The sequence below is a fragment of the Colletotrichum acutatum genome, assembly GCF_030867785.1.
Source record: "Colletotrichum acutatum strain CBS 112980 chromosome Unknown BDZ83scaffold_139, whole genome shotgun sequence".
Classification (NCBI taxonomy): Eukaryota; Fungi; Ascomycota; class Sordariomycetes; order Glomerellales; family Glomerellaceae; genus Colletotrichum; species Colletotrichum acutatum.
This window is the reverse complement of record NW_026849133.1, coordinates 79,729-102,413: the sequence shown is the minus strand read 5'-3', so window position 1 is coordinate 102,413 and position 22,685 is coordinate 79,729. Positions and strand designations below refer to the sequence as shown.

Here is a 22,685-nt window from a genome sequence, read left to right as displayed (position 1 = left end):
CTCCCCATCCCCGCCTCAACCTCCAACGCCCGATGAATCTCCAAGAGCCCAAACCTCGCCGCAACCCTCGACGTCAAAGCCCCCTCCCGAATACGTTGGAAAACCTGGTCCAGCGCGGCCTGCACTTCCTCCCTCTCAACGGCATAAACCCAATCCCGAAGTCGATACATGACAATCCGGGCCCTAGGACACTCCTCCCGTAACCGGAACGACAGCGGCTGTCCAGACAGCAACCCATAGTGAACGAGTATCCCATCCGGCGTGAGAGCCCGCACAACCTCATCGCCCTCGGATCCGCCTACGGCATCGTATGCCACGGAAATCCCCCGTCCTCCAGTGGACTGGAGTAGTCTTTCTCGTAAGCCGTCGCCAGATGAGCATACCACGGCAGACACATCCAGCTCCGGCAGATGCGATAAGTGCTCCTTTGACTCAGGTCGCCTCACGAGGGCAATGGGTTTGATGCCCCTTGCATTTAGCAACCGGATAATCATGCGCCCAATAGCGGACAGAGCAGCATTCACGAGAACCGCTCCTCCCGTCTGTGAACTCGAACCCTCTGGCGGCGGGGCATACTCCCTCACCATCCTCGACGCCGTAAGCGGGTTGATGTACGCCATGGCAGCCTCCTCATCCCCCAAATCCGCCGGCACCGCAAAGCACCACTTTGCTTCAACGACCCTCATCGCCTGCCACGCTCCGGCACCTCCAAGCGGCAACACGCGCTGGCCCAGCTTCAGGTCGTTGGTACTCACCCCCTCGCCGAGAGACTCTACAACGCCGACGCCCTCGAAGCCAGGGACGTGGGGGAGCGTCGTTCTTGAGGCGTAAGCACCTGAAATTGTCACCAGGTCCGAGGGGTTGATACTCGCGAGGAGCATGCGGACGCGGACTTGTCCCGGGCCCGGGGGTGAGGGCGTGTACTCCTCGATTTGGACTACATCTTTTGCAGGGCCAAAGGCTTTAGTAACGGCTCGGTACATTTGCGATGCCTGTACCTGTACGGAGCACGGGATGTTGATGTGAAGAGTGAGGGCAACGACTGGAAAAGCAGTTGACTACCTTAGTTCAGGATAGGTGTCGACGAGTGACAATCCTGTTAGACCTTGAACTTCCTCCGCTTACGTAGTACTGTGGTAGCTTCCGTCTTAGCAAACGGATTTTATCACCCAGGAGTTGGTCCCCATTTATCAGGGGGCTCTTGACCAATAAGCACTTGGTCTTCATCACGGCCGATGGTTTAGTTGGAAGGGTTCGCTCCAGATTGGCAGTTGAGAAGGATCAAGTCTGAGCATTTCCAAGCTATTCGCTCTAGAATAGATACACTACTCACTTACTTCAAGCTCATAATCAGCATTGAAGACGAAATGGATCAAACAGTTGGGTTGAATCGCCTAGCTCAGCTCCATGGGGGACATGCAGCAGATAGTAGCCGAATATCGCGGGGCGATCTGCAGGGCGTTGGCGCCCTCTTTCCCGGGGCCGGGGGTCCAAGGTGTGGGGCACAGCCACAGCGACCAACGCTGCCCCGAAAGATGGCGGCGGACGCTGAGAGCCACTTGTCCATCGGCTTCAAGGGTCTTCCCCAGCGGAGGGCCGTTTCAGACGACAGGGGCAGCGCTTAGTCGTACGTCATTTCCATTGGGAGAAGAGAAGAAAAAAAGGAGGAGGGCGAAGTTCCTCTGGCTCATCCTGCGCATATATGCAGTCAGACTTTCCCATCAGGACCTGATCTGCAAATTTTTGAATTTGGTTCGCGTCGAACTGTCAAAACAGATCAAATCGCCATCTTGACCGACTGGGTAGTCGACACTGACCACGGCCGATATTCGCGTGGCGGCTTCACTCATTCAGCCTTACCTTATCCCTCGAGACCCCCCTCCCCGATCCAGTATCACCAACTCCACATCTCCTCTCGAAAAAGACGACAGATCCGACGAATTACTTCGATTCCACCACCGAAATGTCCGTCTTTGACAGTCCGAATTGCACCGTCGCAGAGAATGCCCCGGTCACTAGCGATGCCGGCGTGGCCGGCCGAGGCGTGCTCCTCTCCTTCATCATCACAGCCGGCCTCGCTCTCATCATCAGTTCTTCCATCATCTTCCAAGAGATGAAGGGAAACCCGTCAAACATTCGTCGGAAACTTCTCAACAGTTATTCAGATCAGCAAATCCTCCAGGGAATCGGTATCGCTTGTGTCGGGCTCGCCAGGATCAACGTCATGGTTCCCTATCACTTCTTCATCATTTGGATGCTCTCGAACCTCTCCATGGCCGTCCACAACGCGACACTTCTCGCTCTGGTCCACGACTTCCGCCGTGATTGGGTATTGCGATGGCTCCGCCAATTTCTCATGTTTGTCAATCTGACGCTGAACGTCGTGTATGGCGTCTTTATCCTGCAAGGCGTATCAAAGGGTATGCAGGAATCCAAACTGCCCGTCGCCTGCGTGTGGGTGGTCGGCGACGAGGGGAAAGGAAACCATCAAGGGATCAGCTATGTCGGCACAGTTGTCGTCATCATCGCCAACGCTCTCGTCTTTGCTCTGGCAAGTTGGTACCTCCACCTGCGGACGCAAAAGTTCATCAACATTATCAAGATTATCGGCATCCTTCTTATGGCAGCGTCGGCTGTTGGCGCCGCGGTTCGATGCATCATTGCTTCTGATGCCTTTGGCAATGGCCCTTCGTACGAGCTGAGCGATCAGGGCGAGAGAGGTTGGAGTTTCGGTCAGCTGCTGTCGCTCCTCGTGCTGCTTTTCCCCCTTGTGTCCATGGTGGAAATCATGCGCGGCGATATCAAGGTAGCGCCCTGCGACTTTTCGGACGGGAAGATGGGCGACAGTACAGAGATGGGCAACTACCGATCGTCGTATCAGCCCAATCCGTTTTTCGGCTCGCAGACAAACCTTTTCAAGAGGGGGGTTTGAAGTTGATGTGGTTTTGCAAAGGGAAAAGGGAAATGAAGACACAATCCAGAAGTGGACCTCATCTGGTGATATCGTTCCCCGTGAATTGAAAAGGCAGGGCCGAGCCAAGGGTCTGTCTAGTCAGTGAAGACGGCATAGGGGACGCGCGTGGCTGCAAGGATCTCGAATACGGAGTAGGGGCATCCGCCATTGCTGCTGTCGATACTCGGAACTTGGAAGGGCTGTTGGAAGCTAGTGCTGCGAATTGTTGGTGGTGTTGATTGAAGAGGAGGCAAAGGTGGAGAAGTAGGTACGGTCGAAAAAAGCAATGATACCCAGGATAGGAGCGCCACATGGTGAGGAGTTGGTGGGAGTGAGGAGTGGAACAGACGGCGCGGGAGGGCGGGAATGAAGGTTATCAAGTTAGCGCGTCTCGACATTTTTCAGCTGTTGGTCGTTAGCCAAAGTTAGCTTCCCTTTGAATTAGGGGTAAAATGTGTCTTGAGGAGGACTGACAGGACTGGACAATCCGACATGATTGTATCACGAGCAATAGCGAGGCTTTATTGGACGCCACCGTCGGACCTGAATGCCATTCTAATGCAGGAGAATAAAAACGCATTTTCTCGTCAGTTCAGCTTTCGCGACTACCTGGTACAGAAGAGGACACTTTGGAGTTTGAGACAAATCGACAGAGATAGGTACCGATGGGAAAGAAAGTGCCTGACTGATAATTTGGTTTTGGATGGCAATTGATCGCCCACCTTCTCCTGTTCCTCGGCATCCCGCACCTCAACCTCCACTGTTCTATGCTGCCTTCGTGCTTTCCCGTCCCAGTTTTTGAACTCTAAATGCAGACGGAGTCCCTCAATTGACCGAACTGCGTCACGTGCACCCGACAGAACGGCACTTTCCCATCCATGCAGCTGCCAGTCGGCACCTGCCCTTGGCCATTCGAATGATAGCAGCCAAGAATAAGATGCTTCCTTCCCAAGTGCATCATCCACTTTGAGGCTAGTCAATCAGTTAGATACTCTGGGCTTGGCTGGGTACCCCACCCTCGACGCCAAACACGACATGTTTCGGTGCAGTACTAAATCTATCTCGGACATAGCAAGAAGTGTGCTCTTCAGTGCCTCCACCGATACAAGGCGAGAAAAGGTACAAACTAGCAAGGTGCACTTTGGCTCCTGGGGAGGCGCACATCTGTGGCACTTGCCATCTTTTCTAGGCTGTTCTTGAGGTACCTTCTCAAGTGCCATCTCTTCCACACTTCAGAGTTCCTTCCAATGGCACCCAAGGAATGAGCGAACAATGTAACTCCTTTCCTCTCCAAGGTATGAACCCAAATCCCTCGCAAGTCGCAAGGAAGGGAGGCAGAGACACACACCTTGGCTCCCTGCCCGTTCCTGCCCGTTCCTGCCTCGAGAATGCCACACTCAACGTGCTGGAACATCATGGCAAGTCACTCAGGGCAGTCGGGGCAGTCATGCAGTGCAGGCAAGTGCAAGTGCAGTCTCGTATCTACCTTCCACCTTTGAATCTCGAGATCCGCAAGGGTCTGGAGGTCTCGAGGGAGGAACCTGGCCGCCACCCCTCCCCTTCCATTCACACAATGTTCCGGTCCCTCTGTCCCATCACAGGACCAACGACTGCCCAGTCCAAGGAACTTTAAGTAGTCGTCTACAAGCTTCCTCTTTTTTCTTCTCTCGCCTCGTCCTCGTCCTGACGTTTTCATCCATCCTTGGCGTGACTCGTCTCCTTTCCCTTTATCTCCTTGGCCTCCTCACTCTTCTTCTTCCAGTCGCTCTCTTGGCACTATTCGAGAGATCTGCGCAAGTCCACTCCGTCCGCCCGTGGCTTGCCCTTCTCCCCGCGCCGGCTGCTGACCAGCGCTGATTGCGGTTCTTGTTCTTCTCATTCACTTTCTCCGTGACGCTCATCGTTGTTCCTTCATCGATACTGTACCCCTCGATTACGTGTCGATTCTGTCCACTTCCGCCAGAGTGACAGCTGAGCCTCCGCGAATCGACTTATACACCCGCATTTCCAACACATCTCCAGAACCCCCCGTCACAGAAGAAAACCTCCGGACAGCAACCATGGCCCTCGCTGCAGGCTCCAAGCGCATGGTGCAGATGCTATGGCTCGCCGCCGGTCTGCTCTTCACCCTCGCTCTGCTGCACTCCCTTGGCAGCCCTGACAAGGCCAAGGAATGGGCCAGCAACAAGGTTGGCGCCCTCGTGAATAACGATGGCGGCCGCAACACCATGAAGGAGTTCATGGCCACTGCCGAGTCCATTTGGGCCAAGACTGTCAAGCAGCGTCACGACATGATTGCTGAGGACTACGGCGATGCCTCGTTGATGCCTTTGTAAGCCATTTCCGTTTCCCTGCCGCCACATGCCCATGTTCAATAGATGGTTTCAACGCCGATAATTACCACCGTAGATTAAATGGCTAACCAATGTCCCACATCAGGTTCCCTGCCACCGACCCTGCGGCCTACGGAAAGCACCCTTACTCCGTCTGGGACTTTGCCCCGGCCTCGTACAGCTGCCCTCACGAAATGGAGCGCGTCGGACGTATGGGAGACGGCGGCAAGTGGGTGTGCGGCATGTCGAGATATGTCAACTTCCCCAGAGACCGCGAGTGTGTCATCTACTCCTTTGGTGTCCGCGATGAGTCCAGCTTTGGTAAGGGTCCCTTGCATGCAATATGGCAAACACCTGTTCCTCTCTTTATTTGAACAATCACTGATGACGCACCTCCAGAGAACGAGATGCTGAGCCGCACCAACTGTGTTGTCTGGGCCTACGATTTCTCCGTCGTCGACTTTGGTGAGCAACTCGAGCCTGGCAACCGTGCCAGAGCCCACTTCCTCCAGGCCGGTATCTCTGGCAAGACGGATAAGACCAAGACGCCCCCCTTCTACAGCATTGCCGACCTGATGAAGATGAACGGCCACGAGTATATGTACGTTACCTCTACGCTGAAGTAATAACGATCATCCACTAACACTGCACCAGCGACATCTTGAAGATGGACATTGAGTTCGCCGAATTCGAGGCCATGGACGGTTTCGGCGAGGACTTCCCCATCCGCGCCGGCGAGGAGCTCCCTGTTGGCCAGCTCATGATTGAGATTCACTTCTTCAACGGCATGACTGCTTCTAACTTCCTTGACTGGTGGGAGCGTCTTGAGTCCCGTGGTCTCCGCCCTACCTGGACCGAACCCAACCTGCTCGCCGTCACCCTGAACTTGGGCAACAAGGACCCGCTCCTTGCCGAGTACACCATGATCAACGTCCACGACAGCAAGAACGTTGTCTTTGGTGGCAGACACTAAGTGGGCTATGTAAACATTACTTTGTTATTGCTGGCTTGTTAGGGAGCGTGCTGCACGGGGCGAAAATGTGCATGGTCACTGGCGTTATTTACAGTAGATCGGTCAACATGGGAATCGCGTTTCAATGAGTGAGTGAGTCTCGAATGTCTGCGTCGTCGGTGAAAATGTGCAATGCCCTACCATCACTCTGCCAATCATAGTGGAGCTCGATGAATTGAAGATTCGTAGTATGACGGCCGATCTGTGAGTGTCCCATGGTCCATCCTCTTCTGACAGGGATGCCAAGACGCACTGGTTCGACGATATTGTGAACTTAATCCCTCAGCAGCTGGGGAGGTGGTTCGGTACAATTCACATTACAGATGTAGCCAACGAATCACGGAGCAGTAAACATCGTAGAGGCTTTTTCAGGGGTTTGGCCAAATCTCATCACTAACATCTGGCCTCACGAGAGTGTACTGCTGCAGCTTGTCAATTGGGCATTTTCACACCCTCACACTACTGTACGGAGTATGAAACGTGAGAATGGATGGGTGGTCCGAAAACATTATTTGTGAATAGTTCTTTTCGAGCTTAGACCTTCAAGTTTTCCTTCCCGTACCGCATTCTACGGAAGACTGCTGTAGGTTTTGATTCGAACTCAATTTTGTCAGTCTGGGGAGCTCCCCGGTTCTCCATCGAATCAAAACGTTTGGGTTGTCATGCTCTGAATGGTTTATCCCCTACCGTCACTGTGAGATTAGAAATTGGTGGAAGAATGTGCCAACTGCATTAGGCAGTCAAGGATGCCAGTCATCTCATGGAGTGATCTGAGGTATATCAATAGTAAGTGAGGTATCATTATTATCTTTTTTATCTTTTCAGGATATTTCAAACAGCACAATGGCAAAAACAACCCCATTCTTCATTGCACGACACATTTGCTCGGCAGACCGCACGGTCCGGCCTTGACATCCTTGTCGTCCAATTCCTGAGGGGCCTTTCGGGTCTCCGTCGCCGGGGCCGGCTCCTTTGCCGGAACAGCGGGGGTAGCAGCCGCCGGCTTCTCGGACCCGTTCACCCCGTTGGCAACGGCGGCACCAGCGCTCTCGCTGCCATGCAGTCAACCGACGTGCTTGGCAACAGTCTGGTAAAACGCCTCGCCCTGGATCGTAGCAATCTCCAGCTCCCTCGCCGAAGGCTGACGGGATCCATCAGCACCAGCAAAGGTACCCGCGCCCCAAGGGCCGCCACCGTGAACCTCGGACAGATCCGCCATGAGCGGGAAGGCCTTGGCATAGCCGAAGGGGACGTAGATGATGCCGTGGTGGGCGAACGTCGACATGGCGGCGATGGCGGTGGACTCTTGGCCGCCGCCGAGGGAGGCGGTGGAGATGAAGAGGCCGGCGAGCTTGCCCCAGTAGCCGCCGGTGGACCACTGCTTTCCGGACTTGTCCCAGAAGGCCTTCCACTGGGCGGGGAAGTTGCCGTAGCGGGTTGGGATGCCGAGGAGGAAGGCGTCGTAGGATTCGAGGGTGGCGGGGTCGTCAAGGACGGGGACGTCTGTCGCTTTGGGGGGGGCGCCCATTTTGGTGAGGACTTCTTCGGGGAGGGTCTCGGCGACTCTGTTGTGTGTTAGTCATGGCCTGCTGCTGGTGTGTATGTGTGTACGAGGTAGGCGTGTCGTGAGGTATAGGTGTGTGTGAAAGGGAGAGACGTACTGGAAGAGGTCGGCGGTGCCGCCGGCCTTCTCAATGCCCTTCTTCTCGGCCTCGGCCAATTGGCGGATGTGGCCGTACATGGAGTACTAGAAGATCGTGGTGTTAGTAGGACGGTCATAATGTCAGGGGGGCTATTCTTCGGAAGTTTGGGGTTGGGGAAGCAATGTGAGGTGTTAGGCGGGGTTGGCTCAGGGCGCTCTCGTGCGGGCAAACCGCCCGTATAATAGTGTCATTGACGGCGTCGGCAGAGGAAGCCGCGCAACCGAATGGAGTGGGAACGTGTGTGTCATCATCTTCATTGCGTCTCTGAAATGATGATTTCGGGATTGCCAGAGACTTTGGAGCACTCAATGATTGCGACTGCGGTGTGTGTGGTGGGAGAGTGAGGTGAAGTAAGGTTATGTGGGGGAGGGGGAAGTGACAAGAAATTACCCGATTAGGAAAGAAGTGTTAGATTGTAGCAAATAGTGGACTTACGTAGACGATGGCAATCTTGGGAGCCATTGTGACGGATTGATGTCTTGTATGGAGATAGGGTAAGAGAAGAGTGAATCGGTGCTCAATAAAGAGAGGCTAAATGTAATAATCTACACAACAAGAGGGGGAGGCCGTGGTCTTATATCAACGTGAACTTGGGTGCCATGGCGCGCGCAACCCCGGCCGCGCATACGAGACAAGGTGACAAGCAAAGATGGGAAAGAGAGGGGACTGAGACGGGCGTCTTGCATCATCAATGGCACGCTAGGCTGGGCAAAGCCACTGGAAAGACTCGATGGGACTCGGAAGAGAGGAGGAATGCAGAATGGGGTTGGGCTGGGCCAGTCGGGTACCCTTGGGGAGGGCATGGCAGGCCGCACGGCGATGCGGTTTCATCAGGCTCATCGGTCTAGTGGGAATTAGCTACAGTAGAGCCATTGAGACTATCCGTACACGAGTGCTATGCTGCCATGGCTGCTCATGTAAGGTGAAGTCAGCAAGACGACGGACGCAGTTGGAAGAGGTGGAAGATGAGGTGGTGAGGACGAGGTGGGGAGCTAGACAGAAACGGTACGTACTGCTGGTGTCTGCCCCTCTCTGCGGGTCTGTGCTCCACTGAGGGGCAGGGGAGGGGTCATGTCCTTTCCGTTGACCGTAGGTATCATTGTGACAAGTACCTTACTTCATTTATCTTCCAGGCTGCTTGCTCGTAGGTACCTTGAGATGAGTTCAGTCCGCGAGTTTGAAGACGGCATCGTAGGTTCGGTTAACGGACGGAAGGACCGATTAAGCATCAAACGGGTGCGGGCGAGGTGGAATGCGACGGGCTCTTCAAGATCATGGTATGTTTTGGCGTTGGGTGTGATGGGACGCAAACGAGCTATCCCAAAGAACACCCAGACAACTATCCGTGGTGACCTGCGTACGTTACCTCATCCGAGCCCTGTCAAGCTACATTGCTTCATCTGCACAGCATCCAATACTACCTACGTAAGGTAGTGACACCCGGGGAGACCACGGCCAGCAGTTCGCAAACGGTCAGGGCGGGCCGGAGAGAGAAAGCGACAAAAGTGTTGGTGTGTGGGTGCTGAATAAGTGCTTAACAACCCCAGCTCAAGCTATCATAAGCCTTACCAAATACACGGGCAATCCCTTCCATGCCCATCGATAAGGTAAGGACACCAAAAGTCGTTACGCCATGACAGAACGGCACTTGTTTGCTAGCCTACGGAGTGAGCTTCTAGATCCTGGTCTTCGGGGGAGAACTGCAGGGTAAGCTTGGTAAGGTAGAGTACAGATGGAATTAGAGGTTCTCGGATCACGGATTAAGAGCGGAGGAGCCTCGGATCCAAGGCCTGCCGCCATCAAACATAGTGTAAGGCTTTGGTGATGACCAACTCGCGCGCGCGCGCGCTGTGAATTCCTCGATTGAAGGAAACAACCAGAGCGACTCGTCGAATTTGTAATCTCGTTGAATAGTTCTGCGCCGGGGCATACATCAACCATCACGGACGACATCAAGGTGGAATGTACATGTCCTGACCCAGTAGATGGAGAGACGGTGAAGGGAGACTAGGCTCATCTCAACCTCATCAGCCAATGTGTAGTACAGATGTCTACGTACTGGCCTGGCCCAGGTACGAATAGCTAGCTCATAGGACGAGATTAGTAGTACCTGACAAATGAGCCACCGCCGTCCCCCACGAAGCTGACAGGTACGGCCACGGCTACGTGCCACGGGTGACGGAGCCGACAGATTGAGGATCGAGGATCGGAGCTGCAGAAAGCACGGGCCCAAGGTACGACAATACTTTTGTCTGCCAACTTTGGCACGGGCAACAGCTGGCAGCTGTCACTATTCACACCGCGAATCTTTTCGCGCGCGGGAAGAAGAAGCCACAAAACGACAAAGTAAGCGTTGCTAAGCTGCCGCCCAAGCCATGATCCGAGGCTGAATCAGCACCACACATCAATATACGGGGCAACAAGACCGTCTCCACTGCCTTGATACGGCGGAGCGCTCCCCTGCTGGATACTACTCGCTGGCAGCTGCATAGCCTACGCCCTACCGCGGTTCTTCGTCCCCCGCTAGGAAAGGAGGCTCCATAACAGCTGCAGGACGAACTTCCGACGCTGGAGTTCGATCATGAATCATTTTCTTTGCAAGTGAGCAGGAGAACACCATTGGAGTGACGAGCAGTTTGTCATCCGCATATCTTGGTATTATCTGTCGATTGAGGATCTACATTGTCGTTCTCGTTCTCGGAGCATGACTTGATGCGAAGGATCAGCCCCGGCGGTGCGAGAACGAGATTTGTCCATGACGTTATGGCGGGTAAGATATCTTCCATCGCTGCTGGCTTTCCAACTTACTCTTATCTTTCTGATTCTTCTTGTTTTCTTTTTCATCGGATTTATTTGTTCATTTCGCGATAATCTGGACGTGGTTGTACCTTACACTTCCATGTTCCGCTTCATCGGCTGGAAATGCAGAAGCGTTCAAAACCAATGGGGTCCTTCATTTGCAAGACTAGTCATCATCGAAGCAGTTGCTGAAGCAATGCCATTCATTGTGCAGACGGGGAGTAAATGAAGACATAATGTCGAATAACTTCATCCTCCCCAGTACGGTATCACGTCTCGGTTTCTCTCTACTCTCTACTCTGTCTCATCCCTCGAAATCCCCAAAGAAAGCTAGCGTTGTCTCCTGGCAATAAAGGATTTCCACGAGCGTCCTAAAGCATAGAGAGCAATATTCAACATGATATGATGAAGCAGACAGAAGATTTGCATGCTTTTTGCAGTCTCATTGGCCTGGCCGCAGCTCTTTGGCTCGCACCAAGTCATCTACCAAGAAACGCCATCGGTCGCTTTCTACACCGAGCTGGTGTTTGGTGATGACTATCAACGGGGCTGACGACTTAGTTTGATACTTGATATTCCCTCTTTCGGCAACTAGCTTGTCAACGACAGGTCTGACATCAGCAGAGAAATCTGCATGCAGTCAGTCCAGCTGATTATCCCCCTCCCCCCTTCACAGACTGACTTGAAGTGAATCTAATGATGTGGTTTCTCTCGTTTTGTCCTTCACCTTTTTTATCATGGAGTGAGTAGCTTACTACCAAGACACCACGTCAACACCAGGTTTCCTGAAACATCAAGATATTCACCAGACCTGCAACAATGGGCCAAGAAGCCTCCAAACCGAAACCCGGTACCCGCCTCCAAGTAATCGGCGCAGGCCTCCCCCGCACCGGAACCGCCTCCCTCACCAAAGCCCTCGAAATCCTCCTCTCTGACGACGACAGCGACGGCGGCGGAAGCGGTGCAGCCGCCGGTGCCCCCGTCCACCACGGCGGCACTCAACTCACCCGCGGCCCGGAATCTGAAATCCGCTCCTGGATTACCTGCCTCTCCCACACGCCCATCCGCACCGCCGCCGACGAAAAAATCGTCCTCGACACTCTCCGCAACCACTTCCATGACGGCTTCGCGGCAGTCGTTGACGTCCCCGGAATGCTCTTCACTGAGGAACTCGCGGCGCTGCACCCCGACGCCCTGGTCATCTGTACCGTCCGCGACCCGGAGGCGTGGGTGCGGAGTATCCGGCAGACGGGACAGCGGAGCCTGCAGGTCTTTCTGTCGTTTGCGCTGTTTTGGCTGCCTACGATGAGGTGGTTTCCGCGGTATATCGATGCGATTCCCCATGGTCGGTGGGGGGAGTTGTTCCCCCCGGAAGAAGAAGGGGACGGGGTGCTCCCTACGCGACGGGTGTGGGATTTGCATCAAGCTTGGGTGAGGAGGGTTGTGGACGAGGAGAGGTTGGTGTTTTATGATGTTAAGGAGGGGTGGGGGCCGTTGTGTGAGGCGTTGGGGAGGCCGGTGCCTGGGGTGCCGTTTCCGAGAGTGAATGATGGGGATGCAATTGATGAGTTTGCGAAAGAGCAGATTATCAAAGGGTTGGTGAGATGGGTTGTGGTGTTGGGGAGCGTTGCGGTTGTAGGTTGTGGGTGGTGGTGGACGAGGTGAGTATCGAGAAGAAGTTAATGACCAGAAGTAACAAATCTCATCTATTCGCAAAGGGGGGTATATAGTCTAACTGCAAGAAATCTATCCATCTATACCTCGTCAACCATCATCAGCGACTCTCAAGCCTTCACATCCCTCCCCTCCCCCTTCAACTGAAAGATCTTCGCCGCAGTAAGCACCATCGACCCAATCGTCAACGCCGCCGCTCCATACCCGATCATGGACTGCCACGCAACACCGCTATAGTCACCCAGAATGGCACCGGCAATCGGCGTACCGATCAAGATGGCAATGCCCGCCACAAAGTTAATCATGCCCATGCGCGTGCCGACGCGGCCGAGGTCAGGCGATAAGCTCACAATCACCGTCGGCGAAATGCTCACCATGCCTCCGGAGAACAACCCATACAGGATCGCAAAGACGACGAGACCCGCCATGTTGCGGATGCCGAGCCACGCAAACATAAGCACGGCCGACCCCGCGGCGACCGAGATTTGCATGTACAACGCGCCGACCTTATCCGCGAGGTAATTCGGGATCACGCGGCCCGGGATGCTCCCCGCGCTCAGCAGCGTGACAAAGTAGGAAGAAAAGTTTGCGGGGCCGATGTCGTGGCTGACGGCGAAGAGCTGGATGTAAAAGTACGGCACGTACATGGCCAGGAACCCGACAAACGAGCCCGCCATGACGAGCATGAAGGCCGGGTCGCGCAGCGCGGTGCGGTCGACGAGGGAGCGCTTGTGGCCCGACGGCGGTAGGCGGGTATGCATGCTCACGGCGGGGATGACGGACAATCCCAGGAGAATGAAAGCCATGATGCGCGTGGCCCAGCCGAAGCCGATACGGGGCTCGAGGTGGCCGAAGAGGATGGGGAAGCACATGCCCGCGATCGGAGAGCCCGTTGCCGCGAGACCGATGACGAGGGCGCGGCGGCGGTGGAAGTATTGGCTCAGGATCGCGGTGGAAGGGAGGAAGACGAGGCCGCAGCCCAGGCCTACGCAGACGCCCTGCGCGAGGAGGACTTGCCAGTAGGTTGTGCAGAGGGAGGTCATGAACATGCCTAGGATGATGAGGGTGATGCCCGCCCAGAGGAGCTCGCGGAAGTAGCCTGCGTCGTACAAGGGACCCGAGATGGGGCCGACCATCATGAGGAGGGCGCCCTGGAGGGATCCGATCCAGGAGATGGCGGAGGGGGTAACGCCGGGGAGGGTGCGCTCGTAGTAGGTCTGGTAGACGCCAAAGGTGTTAACGAGGCCCCATGTGTCGGCGAGGATAACCCAGGAGCCGAGGACTTGGATCCAGGCTTCGAGGCCGCCGTCTGGGACGGGGCCCGGGGTGGACGTTGTTAGGGGCTCGGCGCCGGCCGCGGGGGTTGCTTGGGGTTCCGGGTCGGCGGGGGCTGCGGGCGTGAGGGTTGTTTCGGAGGGGGTTGTTGAGCGAAGGTCCGGGACGGAGCCGGACTTTTCGGTCATGGTGTCTGTGTCTCGGACGGTCATTGTGGTGTGATCTGTGCTGTGTCTGTTTTGTTTGTTGCTGTTCAGACAGGTATATCTTGTTTGATATCCTTGGTTCGATGAGAAGGTTGCTCAAGTACTTCTTGGCGGACCGACTAGTTATTGCAACGTTGGGTGGCGATTTTTTGGTCTGCAAGTTGCGGCGCGCGATTACGACACGAGTGTGAGGGAGAGCGTCTTTCAGGATAGATTAGACATTAAGTATGAGTGTAAGCCCTTGCATCATGCGATCATGGATGGTGGGAAATCGCCGACGATGGCCTTACGGTGGTTCCAAGCCGAGAAACTCAAATGAAGAACAAGCAGCACCAAGAGAAAGGAAGAAAACATGCGGTATGGATTAAAAATCCCATCGGGTAGCAGTGACGGCAAAAGGAGTAAAAGAATGAATGCGAGAGAGCTGCGTGGCGGGCCGTCACAAGTGGACTAGACCATAGTCAGACCAGACAAGACCCCTTGACCGGATATAAACTTGGCTCGAAAGAGGCTGAAAATGGAGACCGCTCATTGCACCACCGAGGTCCACTCTTTCGTACACCATCCTTGGTGTTGGGTCCAGATTGGAAGGGTGCCGACAGGGGAAAAAGGAGAAGAACACTTCCAGAGGAAAAAAAAAAAAGCTATCAAAGGCTCCGCCGCCACTGGGGTCCCGATAGGGCGGCAGGCAGGCAGGCGGGAAGTGGTGGTGGGTGGAATCGGCGCGTGGTGCCGAACGGATGAGTCCGGCCAACACTAGACTGCTGGTTGGCGGCAGGGCGCTTGCGATGGGACAGCTCATCAAGCGTTGCTTTGCTGTTCATGTTGAGGCCGGTAAGGCTCTTGAAGTCTAAGTACGCGGTGGTAGTGCATGGTGTTGATGTTCTGAGATGGTATAGACTCGTCGCTGGACGGGTGTATCTGGTGAATGATGCTGTTGTCACCGATATGAGAAGCAGCATATTCGTCTAGACCTGTTAAAAATCAACCCAGAAACGACATTCAAAAGAGAAGAAAAGCATCTACAGTTACAACTTGCAACAACAGAGAAAGAATGAGATTGCCGATATCAACTCCCGCTCTGGAGCCGTCTCCGCTGTTCTGAATCCCACCGGGGGGTTCTGTGCTCCACGAGTCCACGATACGTCGATACCAAGAGGAAAGTGGAATGATTTTGGTCGACGACGATAGCGGCCCGATTCCTGTCAGATTCAAGAGTCAGGGCCAGACATTTTTTCCCCTTGGTCCATCTCGGCGCTTGCGCGATCGCCGAGGCCGGTGATCCACTCCGAAGGATGGACCATTTCCTTCATGGATGGACTTTGGATCCGAGATAAGGGCGGTCAGCATCAGATGTTGGGCTTGGTGAAGAAAGGCTTACATATGGAGACATTCAATGAAAGTCGCTTTCCGTGATGGGACGATGATATGAATAACGCCGTAATGGTCATGGTTTGGATAAAAGTTTGTCGATCCCGAAAGTCAAACAAGAGCTTATTTCTGCGAGCGGCTTATCAGCGGCTTAGCTTTTGCACCCCCGACTCAGGACCACAAGTTACAGCAGACTGTACGCTAGCATCTTAAGGTGCTTTTTGGCCCGCTGAGACATCAATAGGTAACTTGGCCGAGCGGTCTAAGGCGCCAGACTCAAGCTTCAAAAGCTTCATCCGTCCAACGGATGAGCATTCTGGTCTCGCAAGAGGCGTGAGTTCGAATCTCACAGTTATCATTTTGGCGATTCTACATCACACCATGATGCATTTTTTTGCTCCTCTTTCCGTTTTTTACTTCCGTCGTACTTGTGTTGATAAACTTTGTCAACTGCACCCAATTTGAGGAGAAACCTCTGTGTATGGGTCTCATCCTTACAGAACGCTGCAGACGAAATTCACCTACAAAGACTTCAAGTTGCCCTTTTCAAGCCTGGGGCGCGTGATCCTCGAGCACATACTCTACATATCGGCCTTTAGGACTTGAAGAAGCACTTCGTCGTGCGATGTAAGCCTGAGTTTGGCTGACAAAAATGTTTGCCGGTGTTGACAGAAACTCTCACCAAAAGGGGTCGAGAGTGGTCAATTCGTCAAAACCTTGGCGGCATCCCACTTGCACACCGAAATCTCGTTTTCAATACAGCTTCAAGTTTTCAAGGTGACAAAACAATCAAAGATGATGAATGCGCCATACAAACAACCACCAAACGATCCCCCGTCTGTTGGAAAATCCCCTGACCCCGACCCTGACCACCCCAACTCATCATTGATGCAGCCTGCAGCCCTGCACGGTCCCAAACATCCTCCCGCGCTCCGCTCACCTCATACACAAAGTGTCGGAGCTCCTTTCAAATCATCCAACGCGCCGCGCAACCACTCAATGAGGCATGCGCCGCCGCCCTCGACATCAGCCCAAGGGCTCCATGGAGATGGTGGTGTTTCAAAACCCAGAATGCAAGGGCGGCGGGTGAGGTCGCACAGTCGCCCCCTTCCCATAGTTAGCAACGTAGGCTGAGGCACTCGTAGACATGACATTCTGCTGGGCAGATTCTGTACATAGTCCTTGACATTGCAAACCTCGAGTACTCAGGAACATCATATTTGCCTGCCATCTACTCGTTTGAGTATCTCATATAATTCCCTTTCTCGTCACAAACCCCCCGAGAACCAGAGCTGGCGCCATGAAGCCCAGCAATTCACCCTACTCCGACGCCCGTCGAGAGGCAGACATCACCGACGATGCCATGACCGACGTCAGCGTGTCGCTCCTAAGCGACGAGGGCAAGCCGTGGAAGCGGGCAGACATTGAAGACGGCAGATGCTCACCATCATCACGAGCGAATCGATGCGCAAGGACCCGGAACCTCTTCCGACGCTGGCGCTGGCTGCTCGACACCTTTCTCCTCGTCGTCATCGTCGGCCTGCTCCTTGAACGAAGGGGCCTCCAAACAACCAGCACACCAGACAAGCGTCTCGAGCCCGTCGGAGATCTCACAGGATTCGCACCCAAATGTACGCCAGAACTTCTCACACAACTAACACCTACAAAAAAACATACCAAAACTAACAACATGATGCAACAGTCTCGCAGCAAATCACAACCTTCCACCCTACAACAGACTTCGTCCCCGACGACCCAGAAGCCCTCTTCACAAACGCAACCCTCCAGGAGCAGTGGCTCTCCATCGTGCCCAAGGGCCTGGGTTATCTCGAGGTCAAGGACCCAAAGGCCCACGACAACCTCCCCGTGCCGTTACCCGAGTTCGCCCCGCGCACCGTTTTTACGACATCGATGACGCACCAGCTGCACTGCCTGTATGCCATCCTCGAGAGCTACGCGGGCATGGCCGTCAACGGCAGCGCCAACGTCGATATGCACTCGCATATCCCCGAGGGCACGGAGGGCGCGGAGGGGCCGTGGCATTTGCAGCATTGTTTTGAGTATCTGCGACAGGTTAGTAGTGATCTTTTCGTTTCTCCCTCGAAATATTTCTGGTGGATAGGGAACTAATTTTAGCTGAAATAGGCCATCATGTGCGCTGGCGATGTCGCGCTGGAGGGCACGCAGACGACGTTCCCGCCTGGGTTTACGGGTAGCGATGGATGGGATGCGAAGCACGTCTGCAAGGACTACAAGCAGGTGTACGACTACCTCGACAAGAACCGGGCTTTGGATGACCATTGGATTTGAGTTGGGTGTGACTGAAGGGCGTTTGGTTGGGTAGAGGGATGGTTATTTTGGCAAATCTATTGGCGTTTTGGCAAAAGACGGATACTCGGGGGCACAAGATAGCGTTTATTATTGAGGAAGAATGTCAACCAAAAAAGAAGCTTCAAGCTCATCTTTGGGCAGAATACGCTCATAAGTCTATCTCGTCTGATGCTCCGAATTGAACCCAAATGCTGTGCCATCATTTTGCCCAAGCTTGGAGCTCTGACGGCCAGGTCTGCGTCATATAAAGATGTGCACTTTCCAGAAGCCATGCCATCATGCCAACTCACCTAGAACATCACAACTGTGTACTGCTCACTTACTCAGATTTTTGATTTAGTATAGAGACATAAGTGTTAGATAAAGCACAACGGCCATGCTCCGGCCTCCACTTCCGGCGATTACCCGTTGAACCGGCCGGCGTAGGTAATCCCGATGCCGCGATTCGTCCACTGCCGGACTGAAGACCCACTCATCCACGAAAACACGTGCCTCCGCGACGGCGCGAAATCGGAATCCCTGTCACTCCCGTCCCCTAAGAAAAAAAAGTTTCGCCTGGGCAATTGGAAGACAGCAAGGCGGAGAAAAAAAAAAAAAAGATGAGCCCCGTATCAGACCATTTGTCCAGAATGGATCCCGGCTCCCTTTTCCTGTAGTATCTTTCCCCATTGCATATTCCCATCCTCTCCCCTTCCCCTTCTCTTCGTCCGCACACACATTGGTCACGATGAGGGCTCCACGAGCCGTCAGAGTGCCGAATGGCGGTCTGCTTGCAGGCGTCAAGCCTCAAGCCGATGCACGACACTTTAGCAGCTTCGCCGCCTGCGTAAAGAAGCAGTCCCCGACGACAACGACGACATGGAAGAAGAACCCCGTGCGCGCCTTCTCGACGACCCCGATGGTCAGGGACGCCGCCGCCGAGGCCCTCAAGATGGCCCAGGACAACGCCTCCACCCTCACCCCCGAGCTGGTCGCTGCAAAGATGAGCCCCGAGGAGGCCAAGCGCCTGTCGCGCGTGCGCAACATTGGTATCGCCGCTCACATTGACAGCGGAAAGACGACCGTCACCGAGCGCGTGCTCTTCTACTCGGGCCGCATCAAGGCCATCCACGAGGTTCGAGGCAAGGACTCTGTCGGCGCCAAGATGGACTCTATGGATCTCGAAAGAGAAAAGGGCATCACCATCCAGTCGGCTGCTACCTTCGCCGACTGGAAGAAGACGGAAGAAGGAAAAGAGGAAACCTACCACATCAACATCATCGATACACCCGGCCATATTGACTTCACCATCGAGGTTGAGCGCGCACTCCGCGTCCTCGACGGTGCCGTCATGATTCTCTGCGCCGTCAGCGGCGTCCAGTCCCAGACCATCACCGTCGACCGTCAGATGAAGCGCTACAACGTCCCCCGCATCAGTTTCGTGAACAAGATGGACCGCATGGGTGCCAACCCCTGGAAGGCCGTCGAGCAGATCAACACCAAGCTCAAGATCCCCGCGGCCGCCATCCAGATTCCCATTGGCGCCGAGAACGAATTCGAGGGCGTCATCGACCTGATTGAGCGAAAGGCACACTACTTCGAGGGCCCCCGTGGCACCGTTGTCCGCACCACCGACGTCCTCCCCGGAGGCTACAAGGACCTCGTCGAGGAGAAGCGCCAGGAGCTCATCGAGAAGCTGGCCGACGTCGACGACGAAATGACGGAGCTCTACCTCGAGGAACAGACGCCCACCAACGCCCAGATCAAGGCTGCCATCCGCCGCTCCACAATCGCCCTTAAGTTCTCCCCCGTCATGATGGGTTCCGCCCTTGCCGACAAAGGCATCCAGACCGTCTTGGACGCCGTCTGCGACTACCTGCCCAACCCGTCCGAGGTCGAGAACAAGGCCCTCGACAAGAAGCGCGACGAGGCCACGGTCAAGCTCGTCCCTTACAACTCGCTCCCCTTTGTCGGCCTCGCCTTCAAGCTCGAGGAGAACAACTACGGTCAGCTCACCTACATCCGCGTTTACCAGGGCAAGCTCCGCAAGGGCACCTACCTCTTCAACTCCCGCACCGACAAGAAGGTCCGCATCCCCCGCATCGTCCGCATGCACTCCAACGAGATGGAGGACGTCAACGAGGTCGGCGCCGGCGAGATCTGCGCCGTCTTCGGCGTCGACTGCGCCTCGGGCGACACCTTCACCGACGGTGGCCTCCCCTACACAATGTCCTCCATGTTCGTCCCCGACGCCGTCATGTCCCTCTCGATCAAGCCCAAGCGTACCAGCGACGCCGACAACTTCTCAAAGGCCATGAACCGCTTCCAGCGCGAGGACCCTACCTTCCGCCTGCACGTCGACGAGGAGTCCGAGGAGACTATCATCTCCGGTATGGGCGAGCTCCACCTCGAAATCTACGTTGAGCGCCTCCGCCGCGAGTACAAGGTCGACTGCGAAACCGGAAAGCCCCGCGTCGCCTACCGCGAGACCGTCTCCCGCAAGACCGAGTACGACTTCCTCCTCCGTAGACAATCCGGCGGTCCCGGAGACTACGCCCGCGTCGCCGGCTGGATCGAGCCCCACGACGACCCGGAGGCCAACTTCTTCGAGACCCAGGTCGTCGGCGGCACCATCCCGGACAAGTACCTCACCGCCTGCTCCAAGGGCTTCGAAGAGGCCGCCCTCAAGGGCCCCCTCCTCGGCCACAAGGTTATCGGCACGAAGATGATTGTCAACGACGGCTCCACCCACGTCACGGATTCCTCCGATTTCGCATTCAACCTCGCCACGCAAATGGCCTTCCGCAAGGCCTTTGACGACGCCGGCGGCCAGGTCCTCGAGCCCCTCATGAAGACCACCATCACCGCGCCCAACGAGTTCCAGGGTAACATCATTATGCTCATGAACAAGCGCAACGCCACCATCCACGACACCGAGGTCGGCACCGAGGATTTCACGCTCATCGCCGACTGCAGTCTCAACGCCATGTTCGGCTTCAGCTCCCAGCTCCGCGCCGCGACTCAGGGCAAGGGCGAGTTTGGTATGGAGTTTAGCCATTACGCCGCCGCTCCTCCTCACCTTCAGTACGTTGACCCCCCTTGACATTACTCTGGTTAAAAATTACTAACAACCACTACAGAAAGGAGCTCTGCGCCAACTACCAGAAGGAGTTGGAGGCCAAGCGCACCAAATAAGTCACTGATCAAGAACCTTCCCCTCTTTCTTTTGGGGGGAGCATCTTTGCATCCGGAAATGTGGTGACAAAACCATGGCACCCAAATGCCACCCGTGTATCAACATCGAAGCCCCCTCCTCTCGCCGTCCGCGAATCCCTGAGCCACATCGATTGAACCGGAACGGAGGGGGGCTCGTACGTCGCCTATTTGGGCGGACGTATGTAAACATGTATATCTAATGTCACGTCAGGAATCTTTTTTGTAGAAAAGCCTGGACGTAAAAGGGAAAAATCCAACCCTTCTGCAGGATCTTGTAAGAAAAGAAAAGACAGGGTGTATAGGGGTAACGCGATTTATGATAGAACTAGACTTTGAAACAATACAAGCCTCGTCTTCTCTCCCATGTCCTGTTTTCTTGTTTCTGAATAGTCCCCTGCTTGCGTGTGTGCTTTGGAGGAATAAGGACGGTGTAAATATCTGGCCCTCCTGTATTGACAATCCTATTTCGCGCCTCACACGACCCGTTTAACCTGCCTCTCGGACGGCATCGTCGATTTCCGTCTCCTCGGACGCTTCGCCACAGCCGAGCTGGATCTCTCGCTGGTATGCCAGTAATACGGCGACGTTGGCTTCTCAGGAACACTCAAAAGGGCATCTACACACACATTGTCAGCAAAATCTAGCCTCCTTAGATGAACCTCCTTCATCCATTCGTGTTTTCCTCACAAATCACTCCAGGAACCCATCCAACAATAGTCAACACAACCGCAACTCCAACCCTCTTATCAACCTTCCGCCCCGCGACCCCGCGGTAGACAGCCACAGGCGGACACGCAATCGCGACAGCGGTATCCCTGTCGAACCGGTGAAAACGGCACTGTAGACACAAGTGCAAGGAGAGGCATCCTGAAGTCGTACTCGTCGGAGCGGAGGGTGTAGGGGGCAAGGTGATGATGTAGCGGACTACGCTGCCGCGTTCGGATCGCGAGGCTGTTCTTGAGAGAAGCGACGAAGGTGTGCGGTTGCCGAGGCCGAGGCTGAGGTGGGAGGAGAGGATGCGTTTGAGGGTGGATTGGGTGCCGGACCAGAGGGTGCGGAGGCTGGTTGATTTGCTTTTGGTGCTTGCTGGGGATGGGGGTCCTGTGGAGGACATTATTCTTTTGAATATTTTGGTGGAATGAGGTTGAGGGATGGGTTGATGGTATAGCGTCTGTAGGATATTATGTGAGAAGTCGGCTGTCCTCTAGGCATGAAGTAGACGGATTGTTGGCAGCGGATGATACGCGATACCTGCCAAATGTTGAGAAAGGTGCTAGGTCGTCACTGCATGAGCGGGACATGGTGTAGCAACCAGCGCCTTCCCTTCCAGAGGTGTTTAACATCCACTCATGGGTATCTTGTTTGATTCCATTCTATGAAATCCAGCTAGAGCCTTAACGTTTGGGTCGTTGACGATCAATGCGATACACCTCCAGCGCTCGTCTTATAGCCACAACGCCCCCCCCCCCTTAAGCCCTTTTTCCTCAAACAGATTTGTTCTTGACCGCAGTAGAAGTCAATAAGTCTATGCCAAACGAGGACCGACTTCTCCGTTTGAAATCTCTCGGTAGTGACGGTCAACACCGGTATACCGAGACACGGAGCGTTATGTTCCCGGCACATCCACTTCTCCGTGATTCTCCGCCGAAGACCAAAGATCGACGTTACCACACCCCGCTCAACCTTAAATTCAAAAAGAAATTCTTGGCCGGGGGGCAGACGACACGCCAGGGTGAATGCAGCGGACTTGGAGAATCAGGGGGGTTCATGTACCCCAAGTGTAAGATGCATCGTGCGGGGGAGAACCCACGTTGCTTCCCGTCCTCGGACCGT

At 54.8% G+C, this 22,685-nt stretch overlaps 10 protein-coding genes and 1 non-coding gene across 11 annotated transcripts; 7 read left to right on the top strand and 4 right to left on the bottom strand.

The window, feature by feature from the left end:
- BDZ83DRAFT_681727 (chaperonin 10-like protein) lies at positions 1-1,130 on the bottom strand (the record flags this gene model as incomplete). Its single annotated transcript, XM_060511214.1, has 1 exon — positions 1-1,130. A coding segment is annotated over exon 1 (983 nt), but the record flags the coding sequence as incomplete, so codon positions are not given.
- Positions 1,131-1,879: 749 nt separating this feature from the next.
- BDZ83DRAFT_84232 (uncharacterized protein) lies at positions 1,880-2,990 on the top strand. The gene has a single exon (XM_060515950.1). The coding sequence runs from the start codon at positions 1,964-1,966 to the stop codon at positions 2,930-2,932; it is 969 nt and encodes a 322-aa protein (XP_060359702.1). The 5' UTR covers positions 1,880-1,963; the 3' UTR covers positions 2,933-2,990.
- A 2,023-nt stretch (positions 2,991-5,013) lies between these two features.
- BDZ83DRAFT_756820 (methyltransferase domain-containing protein) lies at positions 5,014-6,259 on the top strand (the record flags this gene model as incomplete). The annotated part of the gene is made up of 4 exons (XM_060514801.1): positions 5,014-5,285; positions 5,393-5,607; positions 5,686-5,887; positions 5,941-6,259. The coding sequence occupies 4 exons, from the start codon at positions 5,014-5,016 to the stop codon at positions 6,257-6,259; spliced, it is 1,008 nt and encodes a 335-aa protein (XP_060359701.1).
- An 822-nt stretch (positions 6,260-7,081) lies between these two features.
- On the bottom strand, positions 7,082-8,565 carry BDZ83DRAFT_637750 (minor allergen Alt a 7). Its single transcript, XM_060509326.1, has 3 exons — positions 8,437-8,565; positions 7,960-8,045; positions 7,082-7,863 (listed from the first exon to the last, which is right to left on the bottom strand). Exons 1-3 carry the CDS (start codon positions 8,461-8,463, stop codon positions 7,362-7,364), a joined length of 615 nt encoding a protein of 204 aa, XP_060359700.1. The 5' UTR covers positions 8,464-8,565; the 3' UTR covers positions 7,082-7,361.
- A 1,067-nt stretch (positions 8,566-9,632) lies between these two features.
- On the bottom strand, positions 9,633-10,206 carry BDZ83DRAFT_637748 (uncharacterized protein). Its single transcript, XM_060509325.1, has one exon. It carries the CDS (start codon positions 9,929-9,931, stop codon positions 9,755-9,757), a length of 177 nt encoding a protein of 58 aa, XP_060359699.1. The 5' UTR covers positions 9,932-10,206; the 3' UTR covers positions 9,633-9,754.
- Positions 10,207-11,613: 1,407 nt separating this feature from the next.
- BDZ83DRAFT_530226 (uncharacterized protein) lies at positions 11,614-12,417 on the top strand (the record flags this gene model as incomplete). Its single annotated transcript, XM_060503322.1, has 1 exon — positions 11,614-12,417. A coding segment is annotated over one exon (804 nt), but the record flags the coding sequence as incomplete, so codon positions are not given.
- Positions 12,418-12,584: 167 nt separating this feature from the next.
- BDZ83DRAFT_589427 (major facilitator superfamily transporter) lies at positions 12,585-13,937 on the bottom strand (the record flags this gene model as incomplete). Its single annotated transcript, XM_060506231.1, has 1 exon — positions 12,585-13,937. The coding sequence occupies one exon, from the start codon at positions 13,935-13,937 to the stop codon at positions 12,585-12,587; it is 1,353 nt and encodes a 450-aa protein (XP_060359697.1).
- Positions 13,938-15,569: 1,632 nt separating this feature from the next.
- BDZ83DRAFT_t278 lies at positions 15,570-15,684 on the top strand. Its single transcript has one exon. It is a non-coding gene; the product is annotated as a tRNA-Leu (tRNA).
- A 272-nt stretch (positions 15,685-15,956) lies between these two features.
- Positions 15,957-16,543, top strand: BDZ83DRAFT_84078 (uncharacterized protein). Its single transcript, XM_060515949.1, has 2 exons — positions 15,957-16,166; positions 16,221-16,543. Exons 1-2 carry the CDS (start codon positions 16,122-16,124, stop codon positions 16,458-16,460), a joined length of 285 nt encoding a protein of 94 aa, XP_060359696.1. The 5' UTR covers positions 15,957-16,121; the 3' UTR covers positions 16,461-16,543.
- An 83-nt stretch (positions 16,544-16,626) lies between these two features.
- Positions 16,627-17,636, top strand: BDZ83DRAFT_723444 (uncharacterized protein; the record flags this gene model as incomplete). Its single annotated transcript, XM_060512561.1, has 3 exons — positions 16,627-16,957; positions 17,029-17,399; positions 17,472-17,636. 3 exons carry the CDS (start codon positions 16,627-16,629, stop codon positions 17,634-17,636), a joined length of 867 nt encoding a protein of 288 aa, XP_060359695.1.
- A 748-nt stretch (positions 17,637-18,384) lies between these two features.
- On the top strand, positions 18,385-20,831 carry BDZ83DRAFT_756815 (elongation factor G; the record flags this gene model as incomplete). The annotated part of the gene is made up of 2 exons (XM_060514800.1): positions 18,385-20,720; positions 20,777-20,831. 2 exons carry the CDS (start codon positions 18,385-18,387, stop codon positions 20,829-20,831), a joined length of 2,391 nt encoding a protein of 796 aa, XP_060359694.1.
- Between the last annotated feature and the right edge of the window lie 1,854 nt (positions 20,832-22,685).